The sequence below is a fragment of the Ostrinia furnacalis genome, unplaced genomic scaffold (genome assembly GCF_004193835.3).
Source record: "Ostrinia furnacalis isolate ACB-3 unplaced genomic scaffold, ASM419383v2 OfSCF1042, whole genome shotgun sequence".
Lineage (NCBI taxonomy): Eukaryota > Metazoa > Arthropoda > Insecta > Lepidoptera > Crambidae > Ostrinia > Ostrinia furnacalis.
This window is the reverse complement of record NW_021131281.1, coordinates 467,035-485,576: the sequence shown is the minus strand read 5'-3', so window position 1 is coordinate 485,576 and position 18,542 is coordinate 467,035. Positions and strand designations below refer to the sequence as shown.

The following is an 18,542-nucleotide window of genomic DNA, read 5'->3' as shown; positions in this document are numbered from 1 at the left end:
ACAAAGGACAAAATCCTTTGCGGGAATACTTTACTGGAACGCAAATATGGCCCACCTTTCTGCGGTTGGGTGTTAGGGAAGGGACACGTCACAAAGTGCCCTTTGACCGACTTAAATATAATGTAAAATATTATTTACGGTCCAAATTTTTTGAATTTTACGCCAGTTTTTGTTGCACGATTTTTAGGAACTAAATCGCGATTCAACTATTTTACTTTTATTTATTTGTTTTACAAACAAAGTAATTTTAATAACATGTAAATAATACCTTTTGGGGCTAGGTATACAATTAAATAACTGTTCACTTAACAACAAAACTTTTATTTCATACTGTTTTTTATTTTCTTATACTTAGTCGATGCCTATTTATTTTTGGTTATTTTGTTTAAAAGTATTTTTTATGTATAACAAGGCAGGTATATTATAAGGCTGGTTTTAGTGTCACGCGGACCGTCTGTGCGGATCGCTTCGCACAGCCGATACGTATGAACTGCTAGGGAGCCAGCGGTTCCTGCAGACCGCATTATTACGCTAAAACGCTCCCTAGAAGTTTATACAGATCGGCTTTGTGGAGTGGATCCGCACTGGACCGTCCGCGTGACACTAAAACCAGCCAATACAAGAAAGATAGATATTATCTCCATACCAAAATCGTTCATTTTAAATCAATGTCTTTTAGAATAAACCTGCAACTCCGGCGCAAGTCTGTCCACTATAAAGTTCTCTACCACCCACATCTGAGCGCTAGAAGTAGAACACTTCTCTAAGACCAGTCTCAATCCTTCAGAAAATTTGGCCACCTGCAAGCACTTCTGCGTGTCCATATGCCGAATGTGCTTCGTCTGAAAACAATAAGTACATAATGTAATGCAAGCATCTGAATATTTACATGGAGAAGAATCGGACATTCATTAATACAGTGAACGTTTCTGTGAAATTTATTTTAATTAAGCAAATAATCAATGGTAAATATCATACACAAGCTGTGCCCGCGGTTTCATCCGTATTTTATTGAGGAAAAACCCTACTTAGGCCTTTGAAACACTTGAAAGTTATTGCTTAAAAATATTGAGAACTAGCTTTTGCCTGTGGCTTCTCTTGCGTGGAATCTGGAACTCCGTTTCAGGGGTGAATTTTTGTAGATCCTTTCTTAGCGTACCCCTACGGGCTAAAGGAGTTTTTAGACCCAAACTTTACAATTTGCGTTGATAATTTATCAGTCAGTTTCTTATTTTATATATTTTATATTTACAAACGGTATTTTGAAATAACTCCAAGCAATCAGAAAATGAAATCTTAGTTACCTTAGTATCGTAGACCCAAACTTGCGAGCGGCCGCCACAAATATATAGGGTTACTATAGAAAATATGTAATCTAAACACTTGTCCTCCCGTTTGATTTCACCATCAGGAGAGTATGTCCAATACTGGAATAGGATAAGCATAAAGTTATGATAACACTACTTATACTGATTTTAATATTATTCCTAAATTTATCATCATCATCATTTCAGTTACAGGACACCCACGGCTGAACATAGGCCTTTCCAATTCGACATGACCCGGTTAGTAGAGGCCTTCTTGCTACCTTTATGAGGTTGTCGGTTCACCTTGTAGGTGGTGAACAGAGACTTATAAGTACCTACGTTGTGCTATATAAGTACCTACCTAAGTAAAAGAAAATTCATCACCTGGTTACCACCTTGCCCGTGACACGGATAAAAGCCGATCCCCCAATGATTGTTCTCAGTAAGGTCTACAGATGCGTCTAGACATCCAGCCAAATTACTCTCACTGTATATCTGAAAATAATATTGATACTCAATGAGAACTGAAATAGAAAATGCTTGACACCTATACTGGGTGTTGATTTCAATCCTCGCCATATTTATTTAGGTGATATTATGACTTATATAAACGTATTATCCACCAAAAAAAAATTACAAATGAAAGTGGAACTTTTAGCGAATATTTTCTGTGTGAAATTAACTATACTGTGGCTCGCAAAACTGCAATAGTTTTACACTGCGGCACCATCGAGCTACGCGCATCGCTCGCTTATCATGTCGGATAGCCTACTGAAGGAAGCTACGTAAAGTAGGTAGTGTAAATAGGTATTTTTCTTTGACTCACTAAAGTTAAAGTTCGTTTTAAATTTTTTTCGAAGTCAATTTTTTTACTGATTCGTGATCAGAATAAGTTACATAATCAACTCCCTAATTATGCCGAGTATTGAAATCAACACCCTGTATAATAGCCATGCATAATGCAAGCATGTCTTCTCTCTATTCAATTTAGGAATAGATCAATGGTGAACGTTCACCAGTATAAAGCCTAACACCTCAGATAGTATGCAATGCATACTATCGAACAAGTGAATTTAAATAAAAGTATGCAAAGGCTGAGATAAAACGAGACTCCACAGGATTTGATCGGCAACGGGACAATAAATAGGCTATTACTTTAATGAATATTGATGCCGCAGTAAATAACATTCCTCGGGTCGCTATTAACCTACGCTTTAACTTTATGGCGAATAATTTTGATCAGAGGTCAGATGTTGATAATCTGCTAAATCTTTTGTTTAGGTCGGAGTTTTCAGTCTGTATTAGAAAGCAATGCTCTAAGTATCTATACTAAAACTAGTTATTAACTGATTTCTAATTACTTAAAATAATTTACTTTACATTAGCTAATAATGTGCATAATTTATACAAAAAAAATGTTGCGATTGATTCAAGCAATTTAGAGTTTGAATATTGTTCTGTAGCAGCTACACTCGTAGCTATACTCGTATACTTTTATTATGTATACTAGTAAAGGCCTGAAATGATGTTTATAGACCCAACTAAGAATTTGACCATTTCAGTTTTTTCAAAATTCATCTTAATATTGACGTGACCTTTTCATACACCCTGTATACCTATTTTATGTTAATTATACATTAAAAAAATCTCCAAGTACATACCTGGCCACTAGCCACTAAGTTCTCAGGTATGTCCAGCTGAGGGTATACATTTTCCAAATACCACTGGAAGGATTTACATTGGAGCTTCTTACGTAGTTCTACGCGAGATGATACGTTGCCATAGTCAATCTTTTGTTTCCCAATAGTTTCGTAATAATATTGGGCGTAGTCGTCCATCCACACCTGAAATGTACAAATAAGAGTGAAAAAAATAGGAAGAATACCTATTTTGTACATTATATTTGGGGATACATAATCGGAGCATAATAAGTAAGTTCTCGTTTCAAAAGATAACATTAATAAAAAAAAAATATCGATATATTTAGTNTGTTAAGGCTAAATGTGAAATTTCATTAAATTCGTTTCAGTAGGTCAGAAGATATGACCCAAAAATATGGGTCTGGCCACTTAAATGGCTCTCCTGTAAAATCTATTTTTTTCACTTACGCCAGTATACGTAGGAGCCATCGATATAGGTTTGCCAAACTCAACGTACGGACTGTAAAATAAATATCTGCAGTAAAAAATAATTACGTAAACTTAATAATTATACCTTTATTTAATATGAATTTGTTTATTCTGATCTACGACTTACAGATTAATTAAAATCTTTCAAAGCAATATTTACTCCTTATCTTCACAATTCAAAGGTAAACGACCGTTAATCATGCCAAAATAATGCCCATTAATGAAATAAAGGCACCAAACATAATTCATCGTTAATTTTATCTCCAGAGCAAACTGAAATTAATTTCGCTCACGGTCATAAGCTCTGTTTGTTATAATGATAAATACGGCAATTACACAGACTTACAGACTTAGGGCGTGTACATAATGTGTCGGCAGTGTGGTAGATGTCATAATTTAGACGGAAGCCAGCCGTTGCAGGTCGGATAGGGAGTAGCGAGCTTAGAATGAGCGATGGGACAGAAAGATTCTGGAGTGAAGGCCAGCGCAGCGTAGGAGGTTTACACGACCTCATAAAGGTAGCAGGAAGGCGGTGGATGAGCAGTGAGTGCGCACTGTCCACTACCAACTGACCAATAAAAAAAAGTATCGATTTGTTTTTCGACGTTTTTCATTTCAGTTCGATTTACGAAAGTAGTTAGAGAATAAAATATTTTGGCTATAAAAACGCGCGACTGCATGTGGATGGATGTCTCAATATCGCGCGATTCGAAACGCGCGAGTAAAAACGCGTCATTTGGACAATCTCTAAACCGTAACACATAGGATGCATGGTATTAAATTTACCGTTGTCTAGTACCCATAGTACAAGCTTGAAAGAAGAAGTGCAGTGTAAAATGTCCAAGGATACTTATTTATTATTATTATTATTTCAACTATTCGTAATCGAGTCCGACTCTCACTTAGCTTTTATTTTGTTTTTCCATAGTACCTACTTACTGGCATTTTTCGAGCATTATTAACCTAAATTTTACCACCTAAAACAGGACCTCGGGCTACTTTTATTACCTTTTTGGCGCTTTATCTGTAGCTTAAGGTGATTGTGGAAATAAAGCAAAATATTTCGGTGCTATTTTGTTCAGTTTTCGCCTTTTACCTCTCGCGGATTACGTAGGATTTTAGTGGCTGACTTTTTGCAGGCCAATGAAAAATGGTCCGCTTTTTATTACTATTTTCGTATTTTTAAAATATTTTATGGAAATATGTTATGGCGTTTATTTTGTTTAAGAATGTTTTTTTACTATGAGACTAAACCGTTATTTATAAATAATTTTCAATCAATTGATAAAATCAATCACCACCCACCTTTCTGAGGTTGGGTGTTAGGTAAGGGACACGTCACAAAGTGCCCTTTGACCGACTAGAGTTAGGTTTTAGTTTTTCAATTATCTTTTATTGATATTTTATCTGGTCTACATAATATTGAAGTAGGTATTCAAAACGTGATGATCTTAATTAGGGTAAAGTATTTTTTTTTGTGGACTGTAAAGGGCTGTTGATGATGATGATGATGATGAAGTTTTTTTGTAACTTTTTATACAATATTTTTTCAACGTCATTATCGTATAATCAACAACGTTACCGTACAAAACAGAATATGAATCTTTATTTAAAATTCGCTGCGGTGACCATTCGTCATGGGTACAAAGGACAAAATCCTTTGCGGGAATACTTTACTGGAACGCAAAATATGGCCCACCTTTCTGCGGTTGTGTGTTAGGGAAGGGACACGTCACAAAGTGCCCTTTGACCGACTTAAATATAATGCAAAATATTATTTACGGTCCAAATTTTTTGAATTTTACGCCAGTTTTTGTTGCAAGATTTATCCACATAATTTTTTTAGGAACTAAATCACGATTCAACTATTTTACTTTTATTTATTTGTTTTAATACAAACAAAGTAATTTTAATAACATGTAAATATTAGCTGCTGGGCTTGGTTTAAAATTAAAATATAACTGTTCACTTAACAATAAAACTTTTATTTCATACTGTTTTTATTTTCTTATAATCGATGCCTATTTATTTCTGGTTATTTAGTTTAAAAGTATTTGTATGCATATCAAGGCAGGTATATTATAATACAAGAAAAATAGATATTATCTCCATACCAAAATCCTTCATTTTAACCTTCGGCAGGCAACACTTTTTTTGTATACGTAAAAGGCAACAGGGGTGACCAGTCACCCCACAAATTCAATTTGAAATAAATAGCTTTGTGATGAAAAATCAAACTAATTAATGTTAAGATCTATTACTTTGTTTCATTATAAAACTAAAAATGCTTTCATTTAACAGTTTATATATTTGAATAAATATTTTTTTAACATTAAGCACAGTTAAAGCAAATATCTTTGCGATGTTGAGGGCATGATGGTAGTTGACATTTTATACGAGATGTCTTAACTTTTTTGTCTAGTTTTCTTTGACACAGCACTCACCTTGCCTGCTTCTGTAACTTTGCTAAAGGTGCACCCTCAGGAGGTCCCTAGTTCATATTTAGAATGTCATGTGTAATTGCTCTATAATAAATTCTTGTATCTCTCGCAACAGTTACTATATTTCGTCGTGATGTTTGACTCCAAGGTGATAGAACCAAGAAGACCAAACATGTCCGTTCTTACGTAGTAGCACGTTATGTTCGAATTGTGCTAGTAGAACGTCATCGTCGTAACAATTTTTCGCTATTGGAAATAAAGCCTTCCTCCTCCGACTGAACTGAGATATTATCTTCAATTTTGGAAATCTTATTATCATCTGAGCAGCGTTTATCATAGGAATTGACATCAGCAAGTCTATAAATGTATTTTTCCATTTGACCATCCGAAAACAAAGCCATTTTACTCCAAAACCAATCATTTACTTTAGCAATACGAAAAAATAAAGTATACGTAAAAGGCAACAGGGGTGATGAGTCACCCCAGCAGTGTCAAAATATCAAAAACAGGAACCAAACGCTATATGTTGACGAATGCGACTGATAGCTTTCCCTCCAATTAGAGAATAGACCAAACGACAGAAAGACACAACATCAGCAACTAAACGTATCAAGACTTTTTTGAACTGGTGGGGTGACCAGTCACCCCTGTTGCCTTCCGAAGGTTAAATCAATGTCTTTTAGAATAAACCTGCAACTCCGGTGCAAGTCTGTCGACTATAAAGTTCTCTACCACCCACATCTGAGCGCTAGAAGTAGAACATTTCTCCAAAATCAGTCTCAATCCTTCAGAAAACTTGGCCACCTGCAAGCACTTCTGTGTGTCCATATGCCGAATGTGTTTCGTCTGAAAACAATAACAACATAATGTAATGCAAGCATCTGAATATTTACATAGAGAAGAATCGGACATTAATTAATACAGTGAACTTTTCTGTGAAATGTATTTTAATTAAGCAAATAATCAATGGTAGATATCATACACAAGCTGTGCCCGCGGTTTCACCCACATTTAATTCAGAAAAAACCCTACTTAGGCCTTTGAAACACTTGAAAGTTATTGCTTAAAAAAATTGAGAACTAGCTTTTGCCCGTGGCTTCTATTGCGTGGAATCTGGAACCCCGTTTCAGGGGTGAATTTTTGTAGATCCTTTCTTAGCATACCCCTACAGGCTAAATTTGGAGTTTTTTGACCCAACTATACGATTTGCGTTGATAAGATCAGTCAGTGTCTCAAAGGTTTCTTATTTTATATATTTTATATTTATTACAAACAGTATTTTGAATTAACTCCAAGCAATCAGAAAATGAAATCTTAGTTACCTTAGTATCGTAGATCCAAACTTGCGAGCGGCCGCCACAAATATATAGGGTTACTATAGAAAATATGTAATCTAAACACTTGTCCTCCCGTTTGATTTCACCATCAGGAGAGTATGTCCAATACTGGAATAGGATAAGCATGAATTATAATATCACTACTTGTACTGATTTTAATGTTATTTCTCAATTATTCATCGTTCGTTTCAGCCAAATGACGTCCACTGCTGGACAAAGGCCTCCTCCAAGGTTTTCCACAATGCACGGTCCTGCGCTGCCCACATCCAGGTTCTTCTCGTGACCTTTACCAATTTTCCATCATCATCATTTCAGTCATAGGACGCCCACTGCTGAACATAGGCCTCCCACAATAATTTCCACATGACCCGGTTAGTAGAGGCCTTCTTGCTACCTTTATAAGGTTGTCGGTTCACCTTGTAGGTGGTGAACCCAGACTTAGTTGTGTTAATTAAGTAAAAGAAATTTCATCACCTGGTTACCACCTTGCCCGTGGCACGGATAAAAGCCGATCCCCCAATGATTGTTCTCAGTAAGATCTACGGATGCATCTAGACACCCAGCCAAATTACTCTCACTGTATATCTGAAAATATATTGATACTCAATGAGAACTGAAAAAGAAAATGCTTGACACCTATAGCTATGCATACTATAAGCATAGTCTTCTCTCCATTCAATTTAGGAGTAGATGAAATAGTGAACTTTCACTAGTACAAAGCCTAACACCTCAGATAGTATGCAATGCATACTATCGAACAAGTGAATTTAAATAAAAGTATGCAAAGGCTGAGATAAAACGAGACTCCACAGGATTTGATCGGCAACGGGACAATAAATAGGCTATTACTTTAATGAATATTGATGCCGCAGTAAATAACATTCCTCGGGTCGCTATTAACCTACGCTTTAACTTTATGGCGAATAATTTTGATCAGAGGTTAGATGTTGATAATCTGCTAAATCTTTTGTTTAGGTCGGAGTTTTCAGTCTGTATTAGAAAGCAATGCTCTAAGTATCTATACTAAAACTAGTTATTAACTGATTTCTAATTACTTGAAGTATAATTTACTTGACATTAGCTAATAATGTGCATAATTTAAACAAAAAAAAATGTTGCGATTGATTCAAGCAATTTAGAGTTTGAATATTGTTCTGTAGCAGCTACACTCGTAGCTATACTCGTATACTTTTATTATGTATACGAGTAAAGGCCTGAAATGATGTTTATAGACCCAACTAAGAATTTGACCATTTCAGTTTTTTCAAAATTCATCTTATTGATACATCTTAATCTTGACGTGACCTTTTCATACACCCTGTATACCTATTTTATGTTAATTATACATTTAAAAAATCTCCAAGTACATACCTGGCCACTAGCCACTAAGTTCTCAGGTATGTCCAGCTGAGGGTATACATTTTCCAAATACCACTGGAAGGATTTACATTGGAGCTTCTTGCGTAGTTCTACGCGAGATGAAACGTTGCCATAGTCAATCTTTTGTTTCCCAATAGTTTCGTAATAATATTGGGCGTAGTCGTCCATCCACACCTGAAATGTACAAATAAGAGTGAAAAAAATAGGAAGAATACCTATTTTGTACATTATATTTGGGGATACATAATCGGAGCATAATAAGTAAGTTCTCGTTTCAAAAGATAACATTAATAAAAAAAATATCGCTATAATATTTAGATATTTTCCAATCGAACCCTTAAATCAAATAAAAGGGTGCTCCAGTAAAAAACATCTTATACGATTTGATTACATACCTCAGCTAGCCTCACAGAATTTCTGATCAAGGATCCCTTCTGTCCCTTGTAAGGGAATTTCTTCCTGAATACATGTCCCACGTGTGAACATGGCACAATCTCCAAAGAACCTCCACACATCCACGTTTTGAACGACAATTCCAGATTTTCAGCTCCCCAAATCTCGAAGCCGTCATCATAGTACCCTAATTTTTTGAACCAATCCTTGCTGATAGCAAAAAGACCCCCAGATATAACAGGCGTTTTGATAGGAGCTGCTATATCTTTTCTCTTTAGCAACACGTCACCAGGTACACTGTTCCATTGGAACTTCAAGTTCCAATTGAAGCCGCCGATTTGTAGCTCATGGATGTCTTGAGCTATGTACTCGAAAGTGGTGTCATGGATGTAGTCCACAACTGGGCTGGCGATTTTTGTTGAGTCTTTGGCTACGCGTTCCAGTAAGGGCTCTAGCCAACCTGGAGACAATAAATCTGATAAGAACTGGTCAGAGATGGAGCAAAACAGACCTAATGGTGATCATTATTGTGGAGGCCAAGACTCACTTTGGGTCGCTGCATCATCTTAGTTGCTTTAGAGAAATGCATAAAGACCATCAAGATTCTAGACTAAAAAAACTATAATTTATATCATACCTTCAGTAGCTTCGCAGTGACTATCCAAATAGACAATGACAGGGGTGGTCACATCTTTTATGGCAATCATTCTAGCCCTGATAAGGCCTTCACGACGACGCGCTCGTAGTAGCCTCACCTTCGGCAAGGTCCGTACATATTCTTCTAATGGCTTCAGCAGATGATCTACGATATTTTAAGATTTACTTGTAACTATGAAATAATATCTGATCAAAGCAGCAGTTTAATTAAATAACTAGCCATAGGCTTTCCTCATAGAACGTAACAACGAAGAGTTTTATGCCATTTGCATCCAGCGGTTTCCCGTAACCCTAACTAAATCTACTAAGTGTATCCATGCTAAATCTACTGAAGAATGTAATGAATGAAAATGGGACTATTCTCACTTCTCATTCACACTGCTGCAACTCCTGTATAGCCAGGATAATGAAAGAAAAGACTTACCCATCGAAGAAAAGTCATCATATAAAATTATTTCCTTCACAAGCTTATCAGGTGACCTGTTTAGAACGGAGTAGACAGTTCGTAACAGAGTGGACCAAGCTTCGTTATGGAAGCATATCACTATCGTTGCTTGTGGCAACACTTTTGAATAGTTATGTGTTTTGCACCTGTAAAAAAGTAATTATTATATTCTTGAAATTAATAAAATTCCTTTTTCATGATTTTACTGGCTATTGAAAAAAAAAGGAAATTAAATACGAAAGGAAATTCTCCATGGGGATCAAAATCGAAGAAATCATTTTACTTTTCCACAACCAATTACGTTGGGTACGGCCCGTAGGGTACCTCCCACCCATTGGAGATATTTTTAGATAGAAAAGAAGAAAAAATGATCATTTAGAAATATATTTTGACAGTTAAATGAATTTAATCAAAACATTATTAGCTTACAAGAGCAATTCATAAGATTGAACAGTCGTTCGTAATAATTGAGTACAATTTAATATCATATTTTGTAGCAAAATAACACTATTTATATGCTACGGTGGCAATGGACATAATACTTTTTTTGTTCTGACTTATGGAAAGCCCAAACATTCTTCACGGTAAATATTTTTAAGAGTTTCAAATTCTAACACGTAATATTGGAATAATTTTTCTTACCAGTCATCTCTAACGTCTAGCAAACTTCTATTCAACGGTATGATATCGCTGACAAATTGGTTGAAAGCGTGACTCTTCCAGCCTTTCTGGACCTGATGTTTGAGGTAGTTTTTGAGATTTTCATTTAGGAGAACTGGCTTGCCATCAACACCTGTACAAATTTATATTTTCACGATTAAAATTAGATGATTACTGCACTAAAAACCTTACTGTAGACAATGAAGGATTTGCCACATTGGGTGCGATCAGCGGTCAGATCAAAGTAATCATATTATCATACATTATGCGGGCAGCATTTACTTTGACTTAACCGCAGAAAAGTGAAATGTTGTTACAGTTTACCTGGCGGTAAGTCGTAACTTTTAACCGCTGACAGTTTGTCATCTACAGATAGCACAGTTTTGACTGGCTCTAACAGCTGCCAAACTGTAACAAAATAAACAAAAAAAAATCTAATAGAAAACACTTACCTCACAATCCTGCCTGAATATACGCTCTGTTTAACACACATCCGCTACAAAACTAAGATTCTAAAACTCATCCAAAAATCTTTATTTATGATAAAGTATACTTAGTTGGCTTGAAGATTCGTAAACCAAGCCTTTTCTATAATCCATCTCCTAGCTCCATCTACATTACCTACCCCTGTGACACCGTAATTAATTGATCCAAGTTACATTATTTTAGACAGAAATTATTTATTATCAAAGAAAAAAGCTGTAATTTATTTAAACATTAATATTATACCTTCAAAGTTGGACTCGTTAAAGGGAGCCCCATCGCTCCAGTACTTATATCTGTACATATCTAAGGCCTGGTCATAAGTGCGATTGTCGCCCACTATCATCATCTTTCCCGGTCGAAACTCCGTCACTATAGTCACTAAAGACACTAGCCACATCACAACCAGAAGTGATAATATCTTCAAGGCTTTTTTTATCATTTTGGTTAACACTTAGTGACGTTTATCGTTGGATAAGAAATACACACTGAGCTCTTAATGGGTATGAGACAAAGAAATAGGCGGAGGTAAGTGAAAACAGACGTATTCTGGTGCTTTCGTTTTTTCAATTTTAGGTCTATGTTAGTCAAAATAAAATGTGATCTTTACCTTGTGTTTAAAAAAGATTTAAACCAAAATCTATGAAGCGGCCTTCTTCGACAGTTCTTGTCTCTACAAGGTGTTGTTTTCTCAATATCTAAATTAGTTTGGCTTATTTACCGTCCAATAAGAATTAATTTTGTTGCAGTCATGTTTCTAAAAAGTACCGTGGATGATCGTTAATGAATATTTAAGGTTTAGACAAGACATACGACTGTTATTAAAATAATTATAATAAAAGCAAAGATTGATTGCGTAGATATGCATATTATCTATCTGATACTATTAAATTTCCTTTTCCTGAAGATTGAAACGCTTTTATTCAACCCGTTTAATATTCTCAAACTAATGTTCTTATGGTAATTCACACTACTTTAAAAGACAATCAGGATTTACCGTTAATTGAAAATGTCATCAGAATATTCATGAATACACGCGTATTTTGCCAAAGCGTACAAATACGGGGAAGTATCCACGTTCCCACAACGGCAAGGTAAATAAACAAACGCTTACTCTCACACAATAGTAGTCATTTATTCGTTGACTTTACAGTTTGATGTAAGACCATAGTAACATAGTAAACTTATTTAGTTGTTTGTGCCCGTAACTTTGAACGGAATACATTACAACATGTAATTATTGTGTTATGAAGTTTTAAGGGAGAGCTTCCCTCGGCGTTTTGAATCAGAAATGAGATCTGTAATGGTTATACTTACTATGTTTCAATATTGTGTTTTGTATAGCAACCTAACAAAAGTGAAAATTGTTTGCCAAAATATTAATCATAATCACAGTCATCTTGGGTACACAAATTGTTCAAAATTCCCTGAATTTACAAAAATTCTATCTTAACTCAAAAACAGGGTAATTTTAAATAGTAAACAAAATAATGCATTACTGCATAATTTTGAATGTAAACTGAAAAATTAAATTTTACCCAATATAAGCAGTTTGTCATTATTTTAAAGTAGTAAGTAAAAAAAATAGTTAAAATATACAATAATTGTATTTAGATTTACGTTGGAAGGTTTTTACATTTTATTTTATGAAACAGTATATTTCGAGCGATCCAACTAGCGATATTGGGGAATGATATAAAAACTCATATAAAATATTGGAACATTCAACATGTTTGAGCTAGATACTTTATTCGTATAAAAAATATTGAAATCCTTTTATGTAGAGAAAGAATATTATTTTCGAGAAAAAATATGAGATCATAAAAAACTCTATCCTTTCATGAGTGAGAAAAGCCGCCATTCTGTTAAAGATCGCTTGTATCATAGAATCAAAACTGTGTTATAAAATACAAAGAATAATAAAGAAACAATTTGTTTTACAACGTTATTCTTCAAGCAACATGGATAAGCCTATTAAACGAATTTAAAATTTTCGAAATAGTTATTTGCATGTAAAAGATTCCTTAACTCTAATAAAAATGGGTAGGACCTCCGCCTCGAGCTAGTGATTTATAAAGGCAATCAATTCACCTAATTTCCTTCTGTAGGAAACTTTTTCGTTGTACCTCGTTAACTTTAGTATTTGCCCACCTTAACCTCAATTTAGTTTAACGATGCCCTTGTAAAGTAAATCTGAGGAGACCATTCTTTTTTGTCGTTGGCTCTTGTACATTTTGGCCCAAATAAATTTGATGTCAGCCACACAATTTTCAGTCCACGCAGCCCTTATTGCGTGGTAGTAGAATTTAGAATGGCGTGTCGTTTTGTTTTTCAGATGCATTACCGTATTATGCCTGTAATGACTCTAATGAAGGCTTTCCAAAGGGTAAGGTTTATGTACAACGGTACATCGGACTTAACATTTTTGTTGCAAAAACGCTCTTATTTCAACAAAATAAGATACAGTAATGACTAACTTGATGTGCCGTACCAACATTTAATTAAGACGGGACAAATTCTTTGGTGAATTTCCTTAGATATAATAGAATGGTAGGTTTTCTTGAGGAATTTAGAAAAAAGTACCCTGAAACGAACCAAGTACTAAGATTGGACCCAGATGGGTTAATTATGTTTGAGGGTAAACGTCTTCTAAGGCCGTATTTGAGACGGATTAAAAGTACTCTCCCGTTTATTTTAATGAATAAATTAAGTTTGCTCGTCAAAACGAACAATGCTTATTACAGTTGTGTGCTTAAGACTAATCTGGTACTCATGTTTTTCTAAGTAAGTAAGTTTAAAAGATAAATACAGAAAATAAGCGTAAGAAAGTGTTTTTAATTTGATTGCATAGTTAAAATTATAATTAAGTACGCCTTGTTAAGTATGTATTTGTTATGCAAACGACATAGGTCGCACTGCCGCTCGATGGACCGACGATTACAGGCAAAGCTGGTAGTGGCTGGATGATAATCTTGATGATTTTAAAGAAAGACAGAAAGAAACATTTATTACGATGAACATCACGTAGTTAAAGGACAGAGAACGTATACAGAAATAAAGACAGAAATAGCCAGAAATAGCACATAAATATTAAAAGGAAATAAAAAGTGAGCTGAGCAGTGCTATCCTGTCGCAACAGCGATGCCCATCGCAATGGGACTTCACTTAGCATATGCCGTGGCCCACGGTGGGGAAGGCCACGACCCTGGTTTCCAGTGGGCCTTTTGCCTCAACTATTCACATGGAACGCTGCCACGAAATTCCGATCGACCAGCAAATCAAGCGCTGCAAGTGGAATTGGATCGGCCACACTCTCCGAAGGGATCTCGATCACATCAACAAGTAGGCTTTGGATTGGAACCCCTAAGTAAGAAACGTTGTTACATAGGCAAACTTGGCAGCGCACTGTAGCAGACGAAGCGAAGAAAATCGGCAAGGCTCTGAGAGAGATCAAACGCGAAGCTCAAGACCGAACGCGATGGAGGACTGTTGTGGACACCCTCTGCCCCATCTAGGGGACATGGGACCTTAAGTCAAAGAACTCATTCACATGCGTTCTGAATTAATATAACGTGTAATTTTTTTTATTTGGCACAAAAACAGATTATGAAGATGCAAAAGTGAAGAATCCCTTAAAATAATATTAACTNGATTGGAACCCCCAAGTAAGAAACGTTGTCACCACAGGCAAACTTGGCAGCGCACTGTAGCAGACGAGGCGAAGAAAATCGGCAAGACTTGGAGCGAGATCAGCCGCGAAGCTTAAGACCGAACGCGATGGAGGACTGTTGTGGACGCCCTTTGCCCCATCTAGGGAATATAGGACCTTAAGTCAAAGAACTCATTCACATGCGTTCTGAATTAATGTCATCATCATTATCATTTCAGCCACAGGACGTCCACTGCTGAACATAGACCTCCCCCAATGACTTCCACATCGCACGGTTGGTATGACCTGCATCCAGCGCCTTCCTGCTACCTTTATCAGGTCGTCGGTCTACCTTGTGGGTGGGCGTCCCACGCTGCGTTTTCCGGTAGGTACGCAGCCTCCATTCCAGAACCTTGCTGCCCCATAGGCCGTCAGTTCTCCGTACTATGTGCCCTGCCCACTGCCACTTCAGCTTGCTGATCCGTCATCCGTTGCACAGCGTGCTATGGAGAGGGCTATGCTCGGTGTTTCTTTACGAGATCGAATCAGAAATGAGGAGATCAGTAAACGAACTAAAGTCGCTGAATTAATATAACGTGTAATATTGTTTTTATTTGGCTCAAAAAACAGGTTATGTAGATGCAAAAGTGAAGAATTCCTCACAATAATATTAATTCCTTAGATACCAAATTAATTATGCTCAAAGTGCATTTCACATCGTCAAAGACTGTCTCCAAAGTAATCAGATTCCAACTAATTGTGTCAGATAATAATGAATGGTCATACCGCGGTTCCTAATGATGCCCATTGTGGGCCCCGTGGTTCTTTCATTATCGTCCTAATTGAGTAAAACTTGAGCGAACTTAGCAACAGGACTAATGAGGTAAGCTCATTGTTAAAGGTTACTGTTATGGACTTTATAGTACTGGGTATTTTGCAGGTAATTTTCTCATTCATATATTATTATATTATATGAATTTCACTTAGGCTGGGTTGCGCCATCTTACTTTGACTTTAACAAATGTCCAAAAACTGTCAACTCCATACAAAAATCACTGGTTATCGTTATAGTTACTGTTAAAGGTAGGTGGTGGAACTCAGCCTTATTTGGTATCACATTACTTGGTAACGCTTACGCATGGATTATCTTAGATATTTTTACAGGAAAATATCTTTATAATATTTTATGTTGAATAGCGAGCTGAAAGAATAGACGTAATAATATAAGACACTATTCCATAATACTTAGTAGTAATATTAAAATCAAAAGGCAAAAATAATTACCTACTTTATATACCTTAAACTTTTTATATTCTAAAAGTTATGGTATGGTAAAGTTATTGCCTTAAAAACACTCAGTAAAGTTTATAATAATATACTCTTAGGCTGAGTTGCACCACCTTGACCGTAACTATAACGATAACCGGTGATTTTTGTATGGAGTTAACAGATTTTTGACGTTTGTTAAAGTAAGACGGTGCAACCCAGCCTAAATAATAGGTATCATAATGGTAGAGTAAGTATAATATAAAGTTTAGGTAATTAATAAATTATAAAATAGACTTTTTATTATGGAATGCATGTTAACAATGACATGTGCTTAAAAACAAGCGCAGGTTGTTATAAACAACGCCGCCACAGATTAGACATGTCACAAAAAGGCAAGCGCAGTTAGCGGCATAAAGACGCCGACTCGTCTAACGACCGACCATTAATCATACAAACAGTCAGTGCTACCACTTGACACGTTCTGAATGTACGCAGTAAGCTACTTTATGCCTTTGCCTTAAAAACTAAAAAAAAACTAAAGTGAAACGGAGCGTGGAGAACAAATTAAAAGAAAAATAATTTAAATATTGTTCTAGAATCTAAAACAAAAGTCGCTCTAATCGTCTCGTTTACGACAGTGAAATTTGATACGAGTGCGAGTTCTCATTACTATTTGACAGTTCTTTGAGAAGATGATGATGAAGCAATTTTCTATCGCACGATAAAGATTTTATAGATAGATCGCTTGCTATATCACACGATGAAGGTAAGTAAATAAGATGGCTTGCGATAAACATGCACGGCAGAGACAATACTTGCTCTATGAAAGTGTGTACACCCAATGGCTGATGTATGAAAAATCACAGCAAGTTTTTTTTTTCATCAACTAGGTACCTAGCCTACCTACTTCTTACCTAGTAGCTATTAATAACTATTCCCTTTTACCGGTATCAATCTGTATGGAAATCAGATCTCTGTTTTAGAGATTGTATTTCGTCTCTATTAGCACAAATTACTCACCATGATTCCACGAAAATCAGGGGTCAAGTAAAGTTACCAATCATAACAAACTAACTCCGTAGCTTGTAATTTATTCAGGATAGTACCTAAGTCTGAACGTACACTAGAGACGTCACCGCACAGAAGTGACGTCACAAATCCGCGTGAAACACTTACCGCGCATCATTAAATGCGTCTAATTGAAAAACGACATTTCATCTTTTAGCGTCAGACGCAATTTCAAAGGCGGTGTACGAATTTGAGTCATTAAAGGGTTGTTTTGTAAACGTCTGGAATTACTGTGGTTTTTAGGCTTTTACGTCAAAACGAATATTTTTACAGAGAACTTTAGAGTTTGCTTTATAAATAATTATGTACCAACATTAAACGAATATCGAATTAATTTTCGTTTAGATCACAAACCAATACCTATCAATATTACCTACCCATTCATCTTTAAATTGTGCCGATATTATAAGAATGTTCTGACGATAGCACATCAAGATAAAAACACTGTAGAATTTTGTATTAGTATTTTGCACAGACAGTTATTTTGACGTGCTTTTGTGCTTAACTGTACTTTCATTAGTACAAAGTTACATCAATATACAATCAGTGTGCCTACCATGAGCTTACGTTAGGTGTGCTCGCTAGCGACTGCGTAAAAAAATGACAATTAAATGTATGACATATTGTGCAGCGCCCCTAGCGGCTACTTTCAAGAAATAAAATCTTCATAGAATTTTTTGACGTATTCGCTAGCGAGCTCACCTAACGTAAACTCATGGTAGGCACACATATGTTGTATGTCAGTGTATTAGGCTGAGTTGCACCATCTAATCTTTTCTGTAACTACAACGATAACCAGTGTTTTTTGTATGGAGTTTGACAGATTTCTGACGTTTGTTAAAGTCAAAGAAAGATAATGCAACCCAGCCTGTTAAACCACCCCATTAATCTTTATCATTCACAAAAAAATACAAATCAAAACTGTTTCAGCCTTAATCAAACCCCGCCAAATCATTTGAACGATTCCCACGTCAAATCCGATCGTCAAAAGAACTTACGTCATTTTCATGACGTGATCAAGCGACTATTGTCCGCAACAATAGCGCTCAAATAAGTTCCTGAGCAAGTTCCACAGGAAATTACTTCCTACAAACTAATGTAAGGCACAATTTGTGAGTATGAAGAAAGTTTTGAGTGAGTTCTTTATTTGGGACTTCCCCGGATTTCGCAGGTGGATTGAGTTTTTGAACCGTTCTGTGGAAGGACGCAGTTTGTTTGTTTGATGTTGGAAATAGGGCTAAATTAGACGTTATTTAATTATATCATACCTTATTTTAAATATTTAAGTCCCAGACTAAATTCTTTGTTACTACGGAAAATTGTA

The 18,542-nt window shown here is 35.8% G+C and overlaps 1 protein-coding gene across 1 annotated transcript; it reads right to left on the bottom strand.

Moving 5' to 3' along the window:
- Window positions 1-665: 665 nt before the first annotated feature.
- Window positions 666-11,581, bottom strand: LOC114350968 (putative polypeptide N-acetylgalactosaminyltransferase 9). The gene is made up of 14 exons (XM_028301975.1): window positions 11,479-11,581; window positions 11,074-11,157; window positions 10,732-10,882; window positions 10,069-10,235; window positions 9,625-9,789; window positions 8,990-9,447; window positions 8,586-8,768; window positions 7,689-7,799; window positions 7,200-7,322; window positions 6,568-6,723; window positions 2,969-3,151; window positions 1,692-1,802; window positions 1,305-1,427; window positions 666-842 (listed from the first exon to the last, which is right to left on the bottom strand). The coding sequence occupies exons 1-14, from the start codon at window positions 11,579-11,581 to the stop codon at window positions 666-668; spliced, it is 2,295 nt and encodes a 764-aa protein (XP_028157776.1).
- Between the last annotated feature and the right edge of the window lie 6,961 nt (window positions 11,582-18,542).

Bases quoted from the DNA above. Each gene is read 5' to 3' on its own strand.
- LOC114350968 (XM_028301975.1), bottom strand. From the start codon at position 11,581: ATGATGATAGTGGGCGACAATCGCACTTATGACCAGGCCTTAGATATG. The intron at 8,769-8,989 runs GTATGTAATCAA...TGTACATTTCAG, and splicing joins ATTCTGTGAGGCTAGCTGAG to GTGTGGATGGACGACTACGC. The intron at 7,323-7,688 runs GTGATGAAATTT...ATCCTATTCCAG, and splicing joins ACGGGCAAGGTGGTAACCAG to TATTGGACATACTCTCCTGA.